Below are 18823 nucleotides of genomic sequence, written 5' to 3'. Positions count from 1 at the left end.
ATAAACCCACAGAGGCAAAGAGTAAAACTGGGAATTTCTGCACTAAGCTCAACTTCTCCAGCAGCCCCACATCCCACAGGAGAGCTCGTGAAACGCAGCAGCAAATCCAAAATTTATGAGTCTTATTCAAAAATCTCGGTGTTAAATTCCTCAGTTCAGAACAGAATATGCAGCCTCCCCTGCATCAGGACTCACTGAAAATAGAGATTTTTAGGATTTCTACCTTTCAGCTGGAAATCCCCTCTCTTTGCAGGCGCTGTCAGCCATCCTGCTGCTCCTGGCTCCACATGGACTGAGATTCCTCAGTCCCTCCATAAATTTATAGACAAAAAGATGATTCCTGAATGGCTTTTTTCCTCAATCCTCCCCAATTTGTCGACTTTGCTGTTCCAATTCTCAGCAGCAGAACAGAGGTTTTCCAGCCCCAGTAACTCATCCCATGCTGAAACAGTGGAGATTTCATTGAATTGCTGTGGAAAAAGCACCTGGTTTGTTCCTCCTGCACAGGCAGCAGCATCCTCCTGAAGCTCTGCAGTGTTCCTGGAGTGCTGGAGTTCATCTGCCTGAGCTATTTAAAGAATTTCCTATCTTTAGGCCTACTGACAACACTTCTTTTATTTTTTAATATAACTTTAACCTCCCACAAAAAGCAGTTTAACAAAGGGAGACTCTGCACACCTTTTGAGACTCCTACACCTGTGGAAATTGGAATGCCTGGAAAAATATCCTCACATACTACGATTTAAGTTCATTTCTTGGTGTTATTTTGTTATTTAACTGGGCACCTCATAGAGCCACACCAAGGCAATCTATTTTCTGGCCAATTTTCAATTTGCTTATCTGATCAATTCTACGACGATTCTTCAAGTTAAAACAAATTACAAGTATTTATGAAGAGCAGGAAATTTTAAAGTGCTACAGGATACTGCAGAGGCTTTCTCAGAGCTTGGCTATTAATCTTCAAAGCCATGGGATTGGTTTGGGCTGCAAAATTTTAATGAGGTGAATTTGACAGAATAACTAGAGCTAGACAGCTGCTTTTAAAAGAGCAAATAAAATTTAGTTTCAATCCTAACTCCAGCTACATGAACTTCAATTTTTATTATCTCATCTCATGGAACAAAGCACGTGGCCCAGGAGAAATAACACTGTGGCTATTTAAAGACAAACCAAGTTCTGACAGTTCTCCCTGAACTTTCAGTGGAAACCAGGAATCCAAAGTCCGTGGATGAATCAGGGATGTACGTGACACAAGAAAACAACACCACAAACAAAAGCTTTAGCCTGAAAGCACTGCACTTGCTACTACAAGATAATTTGTCTTCTAAATTTAGATAACAATTAAGAAAATGATATCTAGTGACCTGAAATCTGGAAGGCACTTTAGGATATGATTTTGACCTTCTTGTTCTTATTCAAGAACACATTTAAAGCCAGAACCTGAATGCTGTTACTCCATTAAGAAGCTTCTTGACACTCTGACGAAGTAACAGCCTTAAATTTGATGATTAAAACTCCAAGTTCCGCAGCAATAAAAGGCTCAAGAGGGTTCCCTAAACATGTTTTCCACATGTACTCCCCATGCCCAGAGGCAATGGGGTGAATCTCTCCTGCCTCTCAAAGATAAGAGGACAGAGATGACTGTGGATATATTGCATTAGTTTATTTGGGAGGGACCTGACAGACAGGTGATCTGCTAACACGATCTGCTAAACACTCCTAGGAAATTACCAGAACATCAGTGAGAGAGGAAAATGACAATTTTTCGGCTATGCTGCACAGAAGATTACAAAAAATACATTTAAGCTACAATTCTGCCTATTAATGCCATTCTCTGATAAGCACAGATTCCCCAAAACTTCCCAGCTCCACCTTAAGCTGTGACAGAAGTGGCTGCTTACAATATGCAGGATTCCCTAGAAATAGCATTCCACCCACTGCACATGGAAGCAGGTGAGTAAGAGGCAAGGAAGGATCTCTTCATGGAATCTACCATGGGTTAGTATTTAGATTTCACAGCATTTTGGAAAATCAGACCAGCCTGGAGTATCCTGTGCTAACCAAGGCTTGAGAAAGCAGCTATTCAAGGAGTTATGTTGCCAGCACACAGTAAAAAGATGAAGAAACTTTTCAGGCCAGGATGAGGGAACTAAGAATTCAGAATTTTAACCTCTAAGTTATCAATGCCTGAGTCTTAATACCAAGGGAAAAAAAATCTGTACTTGAGTACAGGAGTACAAATCACATAAACGAATTTTGATCTGCTTTGCTCAAGCAACGCTGCTGATAAAGAAGCAGGAGAAGCAGAGGACTCAAGACATCAAAGCAACTGAGAAAAACCCAGGACACTCAGTTTGGATTAGCCCTTATCACTGCAATGTCTGACTGTGCCTAAAGTCACCCAGAAGAGCCAGCTGAGAGCGAGCACCACGTTCCACTGAATCTGCTGACAGGGGATGTTTCAGGCTCGCTGAGTGTGAAGAGAATTCAGACATTAACCCAGCCTGGGACTGATCACACAAACTCAGAAGGACAGACTCACTTCCCTAACCCACCACAGACTCCGCTGCTCACACCCTGCCCTTCATGCCCTACAGGATCCTCCCCGAGGACACTGCAAAGGCAACGACCATGGAATCACAACCACAGCTACAATTTACCTCTACAAAGACAGACGGCAACCGGAGCGCAGTGAACTTTGCACGGGCTCACAAGTGCTGATTCCACCCCCCACCTTCTGCCACACCGGCTCCAGCCCGAGGAAAACCTGGCCTAGGGAGGGGAAGGACCGCTCCCTTCCAGCAGAAATCCAGAGTCCCAGGGATCAGGGAATCTCCAGGGCAAGGAACACTGCTTTAATGCAGAGCCTGGAAAGTTCCTCAGTGCAAACTCTGAGGCTAAAGCCGGCATTCTGTGTGGAAGAGATGACGAAACAAATGTGTCCAAACACATGAAGTGTTGTAAAGCACTTTGGTATTAAGCTGCCAGTTCAGCATACAAACAGAAGGTTGGCCTAATTTTAATCTGAATTCTCCTTTTGAGGAGAATTTCAAAAGCATCAGACAATATGAACTGTAGGGTGAACTAAAGGCTTTCGACAGGAGCATTCAGCAATCAGGAATTATGTGATCTGGAAGTTCCATCCAAACCCAAGTTTAATCACCTCTGAACAAACTATTCCTCCCTGAATTTGTCCAGCTGTGAGATCATTTTTTATTTCCACATGTTCTGAAACACTGAGTTCTACAGTTTAATTACCCATCATTAGTAGATGTACTTTTTCTGTTTAAAGTACCTTCATCAATCATTTGGGTGGATTTGATGTGAAGCAGCTGGCCAGCAGGCTGAGCAGGAACAAAAGACAAGTTATCAAGGTACTCAGCCCCAAAAGCATCCCTAAATGCATTTCCGTGGTTAGCACACAAAGGTAGGATGTTGGCATGGACTGGGATGGAGAAATTACAGGTACTTAGCAGTATCTGGGTTATTCACTTCCAATTCCCAACCTGATTTAAAACAGAATGATGCTTAAAAGGCAAATCCTTCAAGTTTGATGCTGGGAATTTTTAGAACAGAAAATAACTCAGCAGATTTCAAGTTGTTTATATTTAGTTAAGATATACATGTGCTCATATGGAACCTTTATTCTTAGCTATTGGGGATAAAGAAACATCAACATCCAAAAGAATGCATTTCATTAAGAGCAAAATAAAGACTTTTCAGGTATTAAGGGACAGAACGACGATGTATTTTTAGGGCTTTATTTTCTTTCAGATAGGAAGCACCGGTGTCATGGGGATTGCTGACTTTCTCAAGAAAAATTACGAAGTTGGAGTCTCTTACCCAGAGAAGTCATAAACACAAGTTTAAGGGCTTCTACTGCCAGATGTTGTGTTTGATGGAGAAGTGCTTGTGCTCACACAGAAACAGGTGTTCCTCTTGTCACAGCTGAGGAATTCACTCAGCAATAAATCCTCCTGGCAGGCCAGAAGAACACCAAAGCTTCACAAACGCAACAAAAAAATTTACGGAAGAATTTTCATGTCTTGCCTGCTCCAGGTGTTTATCCTGTGGTACTCAATGAGTGTTTGAACGTGAACACCAACAGTTGTATCAGTAAGATCAATAAGGAGCATTTGCCCTTGCAAAGGAGAAGAAAAATGGTCTGCTTTTTACTTTGGATTTTTCTGTTGTTTGGTTGGCTGGCTTTTGTTGTTTGTTTTTTTTTCCCCATGGACAATGATTACCTCCAGACAGCCAACACACCAACAGATATTTGGTAAATCAGTGGCCAAACAGCAACAGTGACTCAACTTTCAGTGTAGCACCCTCAGGAGCGGTTTATTCTGTCCTATCAGGAACAAGTCTGGTGTCATGGAGCCCACACGAGTAATCCCAGCCTTTCCCGAGCTCCCTTCCTTGAAAACCCAACTGAGCCAGAGCCTGACCCCTCCCTTCACCCTGGATCCAGTCAGCAGTAACGTCCCAGAGCTAAGGTGGATGTAACATTCCAGCTGCCTTAGTTTCTCCTCTTACGATGTTTATTTAACCACAGTGTTATTTATGCAGAGATACCAAGGTTGGCAATGCCCTGAACCTGGGTATCCCACTTCCCTGTACAGTCAGAGGAGAAATCCAGGACTCCTGACCACAGAGCGTGGAGTTGCCCTGAGCACCTCAGAAGGGAACACTGAGCACAAATTACACAAATTCCTGCCCACAGACCTTACATTTCTAGACTTGATGCCTCCACCCAGCCCAGCCTTCCCAGGACTGAGGCCATCTGCTTAGATTACCAATAACTTTTTTAAGGAATCCACATATTTGCTCTCCACAAGGCACCTACTGAAAATTCCCTAGAAAAGCTTTGACATTATACTCCCAGGATACAGATCCCAAGAATGACCAGCCTTGCTAGAGGGAAGGCGGGCACAAAAGAAACCAATGGACATTTAGGCCTCTGCTCTCCAGTGGTGGCAGGTCATGCACTGGCCTAAATGCCCTCAGGAGAAGCCACCATCTCAAGGAAGGGGTTAAAAATTCTGCTTGAAGCAAAAAGCAACTTGAATATCACAGTTAACTGAAAAAGGAAGACGGTGATGGAAATAGCAGCCTGGGCCTTGGAACATTGGCTTCTCTCTTCCCTAAAAGGGAGGCTGAGCTGGGAGAGACCACGGTTGGGATAATACCTCAGAGTCGATTCCTGTGTGTTTTTTAAACTGATTTGACTTCCAGTCACGATTTATGCAGCATTTCAGAACACTGCTACTAGAGACCAATTTATCTCCATTTCACTGCCCATGCTTGGATTTCAGCACAGAAGTTGTCCTCATGTAGAATTTCAGGGAAGATTAACAGTAACATGATGTCTGAACAAAGCCCAGCAACAGCCTGAGGCTGACTTCACACTGCAGTGTAACAAAAGGCTGATGAGTTTAGGTGTTGCCCCAAAGACTTGGTTAACAGCTGAACTCTCAGCACCACAAGCTCATCCCGAGATTTTCTTTCCAGAAGTGTGCTCTGCTGACTGGATGATATTCCTGGTTTAGGGCTTTTGTCAATTCAGTGACTGACAAGCTCCTGACAGATGTCCTGGTTCTTACACACTTCCCTGGCAACTGGAAGATGCTCCTGGGATGGAGACCTCTCAGAGCAGATCCCGGACAGGATCTGCTCCATGGCTGTTCAGCTGATATGCAAAATTCACCAGAGCTGCCCTTGTTTGTAAACGGGATTCCTGATGCTGCGTTAAGTGTTTTGATTCAGTACACTCAGGCATTATCAGTTAGGGTTCTATAGCTAAAGGACATCCCCTACATTCTCCCCTCATCATTTCCAGACCTGTTAGTGCTGTCTCTTCTCTTCTTGGATCAGATTTTTGCATAAAGTTTGATGCTTGCCTGCTCAGAATACATTTCTAATGACATTTGCAGCTAAAATTTGAGTAGCACAAATTAGACACTGCTAAGATTATGTTGCAAATTAGTCTTTTCAAACTGTTTTCTTAAATCTGGGGTGTAACTGGATTTTACTGACCATTGTATCAGCCATTCTGTGATTATGTCAGTCTGAACCTTTTATTTAGTTCTCACCTCATTGTTCCCAGAGAACCTGTGAGATAGAAGTGCATTTTATCACCTATTCCTTGGAATGACAGAATCACAGAACAGTTTGAGTTGGAAAGAACTTCAAAGCTCATCTCATTCCATGCTCCTGCCATGGGAAGGGACACCTCCCCCTGTCTCAGGCTGCTCCAAGCCCCATCCAACCTGGCCTTGGACATTTCCAGGGATCCAGGAGCCACAGCTGCTCTGGGCAACCTGTGCAAGGCCTCTCTGCTGGTCTGCCTGGAAATCTTGGGCCTAGGGCCCTTAGAGAATAATGTGATACGAAGATATTTAAAAGCAAGGGAAGAGGAAAAATCCCCCGTGAGAACAGACCTCCACTGAGAGCCTCAGAAGAACGCTGAAAAAGAGAAGCGAATTCTTTCTGAAGAAGGAGGTTATTAAAAATGATAATTTTGAGCCATTTTCCCTTTCTCACCCAATATGTGCACAGAACAGCCCCATTCACCAGCACTGAGGTGGCATTTTCCCTTGATAATTCACTTCCTAGGACAATTCAGGCAGACTCCCTGGCAGCCCTTATTCCATCCATCCATTTCCTTGCTCCATCATCTTTCACCCAACTCTTGCCTTTGACACTGAGTACAGAAAGCTCCGTGCTGCTTTTTCCAGTCATTTCTGCTGCTTTAGCAGATTGGATCAGCCCAGCCCAAAGCCCAACAGCCACAAGGGCTGAGCTCAGAGTGAGGAGTGACTTCAGCATAAAATGGGGATGTGGGTGAGGAATCACACACAGAGAAGAGGAACTCTCGGTCTCCCTGTTCTTCCATCAGTTTTTCTTAAACACCCTACAAGTGAAACAACCTTTTTGGGCAAGTAGAAGGTGATTAACAGGTTTTTGAAGCTGGCTGAACTGCTGGAGGAACAACCAAAAATCACGGATGTTGTGGGCTTACTTCTAAACATTTTTATTATTGAACCTGTAGGTTCAGAATGAAGGAAGGCAGTGGGGAGAAGAGTTCAGATGGGCAACTGAAGCTCCCCCAGAACACACTTTGTCAGCATGTAAATATCCCAAAAGTTCATCAAAAGCAAATTCCAACACACATTTTTTCAGTCTTACACATGAAGAAATAGGAACTCGTCATTTACCTGCTCTCTCCCATCTTCTCTTGGAATGAAAGAGCTTCCAACACAAAGCGTTTGTGACATTGAGAGAAAAAAATCTGGGATTATTAAATTTCAGAGAAATATTTTTGCAAACAAGGTTCTAGGAAATTAATTGTGCTTCATTTGCCATCCATCTGAATGTTTTCAAGCTGCTGGAAAAGCCCAGCTGCACACTGGAGCATCAGGATTTTTCACGAGGGATCCACTCCATTTGCACTGGAATGAAAAGTGGGATCTGTGCTCTCTTGGCTCCCCTGGAAGCCTCTGACCCAAAAGGATGAGATTCAGAACTTTTTCAGCTGAACAGGAAGAGAAAACTTTCACCAGAAAGCACTGTTTTCACAGGTGGTTTCCCAGAGAGGTGGTAAACACTGAGTTTGGAGCAGGAATGAAGCAAAACCATCTTGCGGTTTGAAATCACCTTCTCACAAATTAATCATGGTTCCACAGCTTGGTTTTAGCACATGCATGGCACATAGAAACTCATCAAGAGCTCACTTCTGATCTGTATCATCCCAAATGGGCGAGGTCAGTTGAGGCTTAATTTGTTGGGGTCTGTCCCAGGGACACAACCTGAGTTAATTAAAATGTAACCAAGCTCTTACAATTTTTCAAAGCCATTGAAGATAATGTTTTTGATGGGCTTCATGTTAAATTCAATAAAATTCAATTATCCCCAGGGATAACTTGCAAAAGAAATCGTTTCCAGAATTTAAAATCAGAGAGCTAAAATGAAAATATTTAACCAGTGGTCTTTTCTATGCTATTTTAAAAACAGCTTTATAAACAAATGATGAAGAACAAATAACCTAATTCTTTATAAAAAGTACAGAAATTCAAACAATTGTGTGCCATTTTGCAACCTTCACAGCCTAAATGTTTTTCAACCCTGAAACACAGAAATATTTAAAGAAAACTCTTCCATCATGTAATTGCTGTGAGCTAAAGAGAACTATCTGTACCCTCTACTGACAAACACTAGCAAAAATTTCTAAAATTAACAGTTACTGCAAAGTTTAATTTTGTCTCGTACACTCAACACTGTAACTCAACAACAAAATTAAACCACTTCCCTGTTTATGTGGAAATTCCTAGAAGGAAACAGTTTTTCATGTTAGAAGGCTTGATAAAATGATTGGTCATATTTAAAAATAGCTTTTAAAAACAGATCAAATTTCAACTTATGCGCTGATATTGAAATCCAAGTACTCAAAATCCAGTTGAGAGAGTGAAGACCACTCCAGTCTTTAGGCAGCATTTAAGGAATGGAGATTAGTGTTATCTAGGTGAGATAAGAGCTCTCAACCTGAAAAAATAACGTCAGGCTTCAGCTACGAATAAAACCCATCTCTAAATCACACGTTGGTGAGGCACCAACAGGCAGGAAGCTGCTGAAGCCCAGCTAAAATCAGCTCTGTGAGCAAGCAAAGAGATCTCGAGATAGAGCCAGCCTGGGGTGGAACAGAACTGCTCCTGTAGGGAACCATCCGGAGAACGACGTGGAACACCACAGGGTCCCTTCAAGGGCTTCCCCTGGGACCCATCTTGGTTCAGCCCTTTCTGGCTGCCCGGAGGAGGTGGTGGAACACCTCAGGGAGGTCTGCAGACAATCCCAGGGGCAGGGATGTCACTCCAGGCAGACTCGAGGGGTGGGCACAAGGGAATTTTGTGGAATTCAACAAGGACAAACGTGGTGTCCTGAGCCTCAGGACACAACACCCTCTGCACCAGTATGAGTGGGGACTGCCAGACTGGGTACCAGCTCTGCTGGAAAGAACCTGGAGGTTTGGTGGACACCACATGAAACAGTGATTTCAAAGAGGAAACAACCATTTCTACTCAGAGCCGTTCGGGTGAAGTGACATTAAAAAAGTGACATTAAAACCAGCCAAGCAGCAGATTACAGTAACCAACCGCACAGGGTCTGCATCCAAACTGTCAATGCTCATCAAAACAGGAATCACCTTTAAACATGAAATAGATCATTTGAAGAAAAAAAATTATCTATCTCCACTGCAGATCTCAACAAGCCCAGGGCACTGCTCCCTGGCCCTCAGGCCACATGTCCCAGACTGAGCAGATCCATCCCATGCTACCCTCGAGCACAGATCCCTGCTCAGGGCTCCATGGGATGCTGCTCTGGTCCCAGGGCAGGTGATGGGGTGGTTTGGGGTCGGTTGTTCTGTAAGTGGGACAGTTCCCCAGTTTAACACAGGGCTGGGCTGGAAGGCAGTAAATCATGACCATGTTTTCACAGCACGCTAATGGCACACACTCCCCGCTCTCCGGCAGGAGATGAGGGAATACTGAAGCGCTGAAGCTGCAGGAATTCTGGTTCAGCCCTGCCTGTGCTGCCTCCTGGCACTGGCCCTCAGACCGTGCTTTGTGTCATCTCATTAGACACCACTTGGCACAAGCTACAACACTATCAGGGCTGCACTGGGAGCTGAGCAGGGCTTGTGCTCCCTCCACAGCCTCATTTCACTGGGAATTCCAGAAAGAGGCAAAAGAGACAAGCCACGGATCGCCTCTAAAACATTCTTCACATCTACAGTCAATCATACAAAAAATTTAAAAACAATCCCTGAGTTGCCTTACCCGTTTCTATTTTTTTCCAGAAAAACAAACAAACAAGATCACAAACCAAACAAGCAGAAACAAAACAAAAATCCCTGCATGTTGACTTACCCTCATAAAAAGTTCAGTATCTTTCAGAAAATATACAAATCATATCCTAAATGTTTTTGAGCACTGTCTCCCTCCTGCATTTCTAAAAATGATGGATGTAGCATCCAACTTTAAAAGTCAATCTGCCACAAGAACCTCTGCAATTTGTAGGAAAAACAAATTATTTTTCTGATGTGCATCCCATTTAGGGATGGAAGACACACAAAGAGTTAAAGCTATCGAAAAAATAACAATTCTGAGCTACACAGATTCTTACCGTTTTCAAAATAATTGTACAGATACTTTCTAACAAAACCTTCAGATTAAATGTCTTTGGTAACTCCTCAGCTTTAACAGTGGCAATGTTCAGAACTAGACCAGCAAAACTTAACTCATTTGCTGCCATCCTTAGGGAAAGTGGAATCTTCCTAAGTGTGAGAACAACCTCATTAAGGCAAAAACCAAAACCAAATCAGACAGCAATACCTAAATTGTATTGTACTTGCCATATACAGATTTGCTGTAAATGCAAAATACAATGTTAGTTTTCTTAGTTTTAACGTGGCCGATGAACATCTCAAAGTTCAGAACGCAAAAGAATTTGAGAAATATTCTTTTCTTTTTGGCCAAGATATAACATTCTTCTTCATTATCTATTCACTAACTAATGACAATGTTTCCCTCGTGTAATTAAAGCGTTATAAAAGCAGAGAAACGCATCTTGGCATTTCCTACATGCCCATCACAGTTAAGAGTACATAGGGGTTTGCTTTTAATTAATTGTCATTTCAGCATTTTGTATCGAATTGCCAACTAATTACAGCTTCATATAAATCCTTACAAAAAGAAGTTACACTTTAACAAAGTAAGGAATCTCCAAAGGTGGTATGTAGCTATTTAAATTAATTGAACAACTTGTAGCCCTCTTGCCAACTAGCGGTCCCCAACACGCCATCAGGGCCAAGCAGTGCAGTTTAATAGCTCCCAACCAGCCGCCTTGGTGAGTAACTCACGAATAACACCGAAATTAATTACAATCTTGCACTGAGTGCATCCTGAGCGAAACAGATTAACCTGCACAACTTCAACCAGAAACACCAGCAGAACACAGAATTACGGGGCCTTCCACAAGGTGTTTTTAGAATTTGGAAACACTTCATTTCCCGTCCAAACCCAACATAACACGGAGCTGGCAACCCCACAAGTGTTGCTGTTCCTGCAGTGCCTTGCTGTAAAGTCACCGGGATTTGGGGTTACACAGCCGCCACTCGGACCTTTGCTGGCACCAACACAATTGCAAGTGTGTCCCTTGCTCATTTTCTCCATAACGAAGCTGCTCCGTGAAGAAATTCCGGCACAGTTCATTAGGGGAACGTCACAAAGGCACAGAGGTAAAGGCCCCCATCCCGCTCATCCTCCACTGACTTCACGCCTGGAAACGGGATTAATTCATCTGGGAGAGCTGGACAACAGGAGCTGGGAAAGAGAAGGCACATTCTCTCACTGAACTTCTTGAAAACGAATTCAGTTTTCTGTACCCACCTCTGATTAGGTGCTGCCACAAGCAGGACTTCACACCTCCACCTTCCAGCCTGAGCTGATCCCATCCCAACACCACCAGTGCTGCCTCCAGCTGCTCCTGGCTGCAGGAACAAGTAGACTTCCCACAAAAGCTTTCCTCCTTTCCAAGGGTTTTTCTAATACCTCTAACCACATAACCAAAGATTTATGTCTCCAGTTAATAAGTGAATTGTCTGTTTTTGTTGTTTCCAGTTACAGCTTTAACTAGGAAATTCTGAAGAAAACCATGAATGCTGACTTTCTTCATCAAGAATTAAATTATTGTGAAACCATGACAATAATTATGCAATGGAAAAACCCTTCCCTGCTCTCTTTGCACCAACAACGGAAGGATTTTTTGTATCTAATGTACATTTGGGATTCCTGGCCACAAAGATATGCAACGTAAACAACATGGCAGTAAATATTCATTTTCTGTGGGATTAAGCCTAAATATGCTCTGCTGTTTGGCACTGTAGTCACAAACTGTTTCTAAGAAAAAACCCCTCCACCACCACACAGACAGGGCAGGGAGAGAAGACAAGAGATGCCACATAGAGTCACTGGCATCCAGTATCACTTCAATTCCGTATGGGAATAACAGGAAATAAGATGTGCCGAATTTTAAGCTCCAAGGCAACAAAAACACATTAAGATTTCATCACACAAGAACTTGGCTGTAAAATCCGTAATTTTCTTGATCTTTTTACGGAGTTTTCATTTTCAGGAACATCAGAGAGCTAACAGCTCATGGATGCTACCAACCAGCTCAAGGAGGCATTTGCATTAAGCTGCTTTCAGTTAATTAAGTGGTGGAAATGCATCTCTCCTACACCAAGAAACCTCTTCCACAATCAGATTCCTTGTCAACCTCTCTCTTTTTCCAGCCTGGAAAAACTACAAGTGGAGAAGGTTGGAAGAAAAGGTAGAATGAATAGGAATGAAAAACATTGGAGGCACTATTATTTTTCCCCTTACCTAGAACTAATTATATGACAAAAATGAATGTCTATGGTTATACAGAGGGAAAAAAAAAAAGCATTTGTCTGTCCTCAGTAATCAGCCAAACCCATCTCCCAAAGGATTTTGCCCCCAGATTCCAGAAAGGTAGGAATGGGAAAAAGGAAAAAAGCATGCAAATACTCTCCATTAAACCCAGCTGAAAAGTATTATTCTTGCTAACAGTAATTCTCTTCTTGCAGAAAAGAGCTTTTCCCTACCACAGAACACCTGCCCCTCGACTTACACCCAGCATATGCAAACAAACTTATTTAAGCTTTTTCTTAAGCAAAGCCTTGTGCATGAAGGGTAGAGATGCAAATAAACTCATGACAGCAGCATCTCTCCGGAAATGTTTGTAAAGCAGAGTTCTACCAGAACGATGCTCACGCGTTCTAATGTTGCATTAGCACAATTACAGCTCTTTTCAGAGCCCAGAAGATTTAGGGTTTGTAACTGTTAAGTATTAACAGATCACTTAGAAACAGTTATCAGATTTTTGAGCTGTAATCATTTATAACATCAACCTCTCCATAACTCAGTCTGTTCTTGAAAACAATATTAAATAGGTTTATTTAATAAAACAAATCCTGCTCTCAGCAGTAACATCAGGAGTGCTGAGGTAGTGCCCAATGGTAACACATTTAATATAAAAAACTGTACATTTTGCTAAAATAAAGGAATCTTTACTTTAAAAGCAGTACTAAGTCTGAAGTGGTTTATTGCCCTGCAATAAAGTGAATGAAGTGATTAGAGTCCAACCACAATCATGGACAGCTCACGGGGAACACACAAGCAGAGACAATTTCACAAACAGTCCCAAACCTTTGGCAAGATTTTCAAGGGTTACCAAGTTAATAATGAAAAGGACAGTAAAACAAAGACATTACACAGGTAAAATCAAAGGAAAATGTCTCATGTCTCCCCTTAATTCCTTCAGAACACCCAACCATTCAGCCTCTAAAGTCATACCATGGAAAGCAAGTTTTGCAATTCTAGATAGGTGTCTTTTTGGAGGGGGGAAAGATACAATTTAAAAAATAATTTCTCTGATAATAATCGCTGTGAGAGAAGAGAATAATAAATTAAACATTAGAGAGTAAATACTCTCCATGCAGTGAAAATACTACCTCAACTACAAAACTATCTTTGACATGCCATTTCCTCCAGCTAAACTGGTCAAAACCTTCTGAGTGGCTTGGGAATGATCTGGCATTAGGAGAAATAGAGAGGACCAACACTTTTCTGAAACGGTTCCTTTTGCTTAGGTGATTTTTAGCTTGATTTTAGCCTCAGTTCTAAAAAATACAGGTCTTGTTCCCTGTAGGAGATTGCAGAACTACTTTGATGAGGGACCACCCAGGTACCAAAGGCAAAGCCGGTATCTCAGAAGAGATGATGGGTTGGGAAATAAGGAGTTTGAGTAACAAAAACAACAATGAGATTTTAAACTAAGATTCCGGTTGAAGAAAATCCACTACTTCAGCATCTCCCACACTTTCAGCTGCATGGGGCGTATGTTCCGAAAATCTCAGAAAATTATGAAAGCGCCCATTCTCTGTTCCTGAAATGTTATAAAGTGTAGCTCAGCAATCCCAAAAACACCAGAACACAAACACACTTCCCTGGGGGAGGGGAGCACACAGATAATATCTAAAGAGAACCTCCTCTGATGAACAAGCTGTTTTAGTCACAAGTTTTCTTGTTAAGCTCCTCTACAATCTTGCCTCACCTACAGCAGAGGGAAGCTTGTTCAGAAGTATTTTATTATTACTTCAGGATCTTCTGTTCCGTCTTAAATCAAACATGCACATAGGTTTATCTCAGAATATTAGAGGGCACATGGAGAACCTTGACCCGGGAACTTTGTTTTGTTGTTTAGTTAATATGCATTCATTTCAGCCTCTGGAGTTCCTAGAAATGGGTGCAAACCTACACCCACTTTTATCCAAGCATCTACAAATATTTTAAAGCCTAATAACAATACAGATGCTCTTTTTTCAAATATCTTAGTCAGAATGGGGAGATGTTTTCACTCCCTTAACAAAGATGATTAAACTCACTGGAAATTCCTGTCCATTTGCAGTACATTTTCAGGATTTCATAGAGCAGTTTACAGATAGTAAAATAAATTGCTTTGAACCTGAAGAGCACTTCCACACCCACCACGAAGAAAAAAACCCACAACATTTACACCTATTAAAAGAACCCTGGTATTAATTGGCCAAGTAAACATCTGCAGAAAATAGCTGCATTTAAAAATAAATCAACAAATATAGCAAACCAACCCCCCCACCAGCTCAAACAGCCTGTGAGGAGCTGGAGCTGTACACCAGAGAGGCAAACCAGGCATCTTCACACCTGAACTCCAGGATCTCCTCAACCACTGCCAGTATTCTGAAATAGATAACCTGGGCAGACTGATTTTCACATTAAAGACTGGAAAAGAAACTTCTGATGATGTTAGAACCAACTCATCGGGTAGGGTTTTAAGCTGAAATAAGTCAGTTAAGAAACACTACTCATATAAACGCCTATACCTCAAGCTTAAAATCTTACATAATCTTGTAGTTCTGATCATAAACCAAACAGTTTACTGTTGAATTTATTTATTTTTAGACTTGCCTAAAGTTTTAGAGTGTCTGCAGTCCTGGTGTGAGTAGAAAATAGTATAATAATTGTTAAGTACCGGAACACTTAATGTGTAATACTGGAATAACCACCAAAACAATGTCATTAACATGAGAAGCAGCCCGGATTGCAGGCAGTTTCCTGCTCATTTAGCCAAGATTAATTCTTCACAGGCAAGAGAAACATTCTTTTCACCTTACCAAGAACAACCCGAGCGAGAAATGTTAAAGAAAAGACGTTCTTTACTGCTTAGCTGTTCTTTATATTAAGTCTGATAGGTAATGTCAACAAAAACCACTATTCTGTGCTCTAGGCAAAAGGATCTTAGAGGTGGACGTGGAAGAGAGACAGGCATGGAGAGCAGATGGCAGCAAGTCTTTCAGAAACTGTTAGTGAGAGGAGGAAAAAAGTTTCCCTACAAAACATATTGCTGAATTACGAGAACCGCTGCTGAGCTGAAAAATCAGGCATTAGGAAAAGACAACACACACGTCTTCTACTGCAAGGCAAAAACTGTCAGAATTATGTTTTGTTTCAAAAGAAGAACAAAAATTAAACCTCCTGAACAACCTTCTGGCTGTCCTTAACCCGCTGTGTCGTTTCTCTGGTTAGAACAGGCAGGGTTTTTGGGTTTCTCTCTGGCAGCGCTCGCCATTTCACAGCGCATTTAGCGCACACGGCGCGGATCGATAGCACTACAGACACAAGACGAGACTTATCCATTTACTAACCACAGCAAAACGGCCTCTTCAGCAAAATCCCCCACCTCCCGACGCTGGAAATTTAAAAGGCATCGTTACAGGGATCTCATTACTCCCTTCCCCCGGTCACACGGGGAAGCTGAGCACTTGTCCGGGAGCACTTTTAGCCTGATAAACGAGTGTAGCTTTGCACACCCTGCAAGGATGCTAAAAACCTACGCAGAGCACTAAATACACGTTCCAAATGCAGGCACGGAGTGCCAGGATGGCTCGTGAACTCGCATTAGGTTCTCACGCAGCTCGTAAGAGGGTTTTTTGTGAGACTGATGAAACTCCAAACACAAATGGACCAACAGTTGACCAACCACTGGTTGCTGCCATAACAATTTTCCTCCTGGAGGAGCGTGGGGAAGTCCTTACGCCCCGCTCGCTTCCCAGGACTCAGAGCTGGCATTTGGACCTCGAATTCTGCTGTTTTAAAGAGAAAATTAGTAGATTTTTTTTTTTCTGCACTACAAGGCAGTGACATAACGAACAGCAATATACAAAGGGTTAGAAATCATTGTTTAGAAACTGAAAGCCTGGCTTTTCACCCCAATTCAGTCGGTACATCTCTACACGCACACACCCCTCGCTATCACCAAAGGACGAGCTCAGCCTTTCAGAGCGGCACCTATTCTAAATTAATGAAGCATTTAAGAAGGTCGCTATTCACCAGCGAATAGTCCGGAGTAAGAGAGATCAAACACAAGGAAAATCAGCTGGGTAATTCTTATTTAAAAGCAGCATCCAACACCAATAACTGCACTGCCAGGTTACTTATGTGACACTAGGTGGTTATGTCTCCACATTTATTCCACACAACTGATCTGAAATCCAAGCGCTGTGCGCGTTTCAAGTGCTCACGTTATGTATTTTTAAGAATAAACACGAAAGCAGCTTCTGCCTTTACAGTCGCTGCCATCCACAAACATTTGCCACCTGAAAAAAAAAGGGAGATTTCTCCTCATTCATACAGAGCCAGCCCAAGTTTTCAACTGCTGACCCCAAAGCCTTCCGTTTAAAGTGACAAATCCAGGAACGTTCACTTACCTGATGAACAAGAGATAAGAAAAACAGCGAACGCCAACTTAGTAGCAGCTCCCATTTTCCAATGCTGTTAAAACATTTAAGTGACTTTAAGTATCCAGTTTTCTGGGTCCTGCAAGCTGGAAAAATCTCCCTTCTTGCTGAACCGTTATAAAGGAATTTATAGCAACATTTCTGCAGCAGGTAGTGTTCATAAAACACTAAAAATCAGGTTTGTTTAGACACTGACGACCTCCCCGCGGCTCTTTCTAGAGAGAATCCGGGTTGAGGGAGGGATAAATATATTTGGAACCGTGTTTCAAAACACACGTGTCATTTGGCTTCTGTACAAACGGTGGCAAAATTTAATTCATAAAAGTAATGCTACGAATCCACTTAAAAAAAAATAAATAAAAACCAAAACAAAACAAGTCAACGATTAAGCTGCTGAGCACGACGAAGTCTCTGAGTCTCCAAGTGTTTTCCACATCAGGCGCCGTGAAGGATCATCCCTCGTGGGTGCGAGTGTCGGGGGGTCGGATCGGGATCAGTCCAAGGCGATGTTTTCCTGCCTCCCCCCCCTTCACACCCCGTGTAGTGTTTGGGAGAAAAGCAGCTCCATTCCAGTTCCAAGCCTCGGGGCGAAGGGAGGAAGTTTTGTCAGTTTGATGAAAAAACTACCTTAAAAACCAGCCACCAGCTACACGTGGGTTTTCTTTAATAAATGCTGAGGGATTTAGCGTAGCCCAAGAGAAGGAAAGGGGGGAAACAACAGTCTAGGAACAAACAAACCTTCGGGCTTCCCGGCAAGTGGCAAATCTCTAGTCCTTGGCCAGGCAGCGAGAGCAGCGCATCCCCCCCGTCTTCGCCGCCCTTCTCCAGCACCAGCACTCCCGAATCCCAGCAAGATTTCCAATTCTTCTAGGAGATTTCCATCCCCTCCCCCCGCAAGAGGCTATATTTGGTATTTAAACACACAAGAGTGGCTGGGGAGGGGGTACCAAAAAAAAAAAAAAAAAAGCAGTATCCAGGCGCTGGGGAGGAGGGTGGTATATTCTTTGTGGCAAATCCTTGATGAGTGCCGTGCTGCCAGGAGAACTGAGCTTCTTTGGAAGGGAGGCGGCTGTGCCTCACGGCGGGCTGAGGCTGGATGGATCCAGGCTCCTCTCGCTCCTCACGGGTCCTGGATGGATCCACGCTCCTCTCCCTCCTCACGGACACATCTCCTCCTCGCCGCTGCTCACACAGACACTCCACAAAATCCACCCCTCCGAGCTCAATCCAGTTCTTGCCTTTTTTTTTTTTTCCTCTTTTTTCTTTTCCTCCTAGGAGCGAGCAGCAGGAGACGGCAGGGGCGGGGAGGCAGAGCCTTCTCCCCGCGCCTCCCACACGGTGGAGCGGGGAGCGATCCCCTCGTCACCCTCTCCCCTAACTCTGACCCCGGCTCAACTCTCCGGTCTCCCGGGCGGCGGAGGCAGCGCGGCTCAGCCCAACTTTGTCCCTCCAGCAGTGCAGCTTAGGGGCTGGCGAGGCGAAAAGGCCGAGCCGGGGGATTCTCTCCGGGCGGCGGCGGCCGTGCCTAGAGCCCGCCGAGTGTCGCTGGCAGCGCGGAACAGCCCTCGGTGCCCTGCTGCCGCTGCTCCCCCGTGGTAATCTCATATCTACCCATTCACCCGTGTGGCGTGTGGAGAACCGGCCCAAGATGGCGGCGCCCGGGCGATTGTTTTTGTTTCCTCTCCGCCTCCCCCTCCTTCCCCACGGCCGCGGCGGCCACTCCGGATTGACGGCCACATCGCCCAATCACAACGCGGGGTTTGCATCTTAGCCCCGCCCATCCCCTCTCGCCCCGCCTATCCGCGGCGGGGCGGAGCGCGCTCCCCCACGCTGGCCCCGCCCCTCGCGGCCCGCGCGCGCCGCCTCACGGGCGCGCTCCCGCCCGCCCTTCCCGCCCCTCAGGGCGCG

The 18823-nt window shown here is 43.8% G+C and overlaps 1 protein-coding gene across 2 annotated transcripts in view; it reads right to left on the bottom strand.

Moving 5' to 3' along the window:
* The window catches only part of ACVR2A (activin A receptor type 2A), a 50379-nt gene extending 31782 nt beyond the window's left edge, over nucleotides 1-18597 (bottom strand). Inside the window, exon 1 of one of the 2 annotated variants that reach the window (XM_032113799.1) lies at nucleotides 16886-18597. In XM_032113799.1, the coding sequence (XP_031969690.1) occupies nucleotides 16886-16940 (55 nt within the window). In that variant the 5' untranslated portion in view covers nucleotides 16941-18597. The remainder of the gene's footprint in view (nucleotides 1-16885) is intronic. The other variant, XM_032113800.1, reaches the window with a different exon arrangement.
* Between the last annotated feature and the right edge of the window lie 226 nt (nucleotides 18598-18823).

This window comes from Corvus moneduloides, chromosome 7 (genome assembly GCF_009650955.1).
Source record: "Corvus moneduloides isolate bCorMon1 chromosome 7, bCorMon1.pri, whole genome shotgun sequence".
NCBI lineage: Eukaryota > Metazoa > Chordata > Aves > Passeriformes > Corvidae > Corvus > Corvus moneduloides.
Note: the sequence above shows the minus strand (reverse complement) of the source record. Positions and strands in the feature narration are given on the sequence as shown.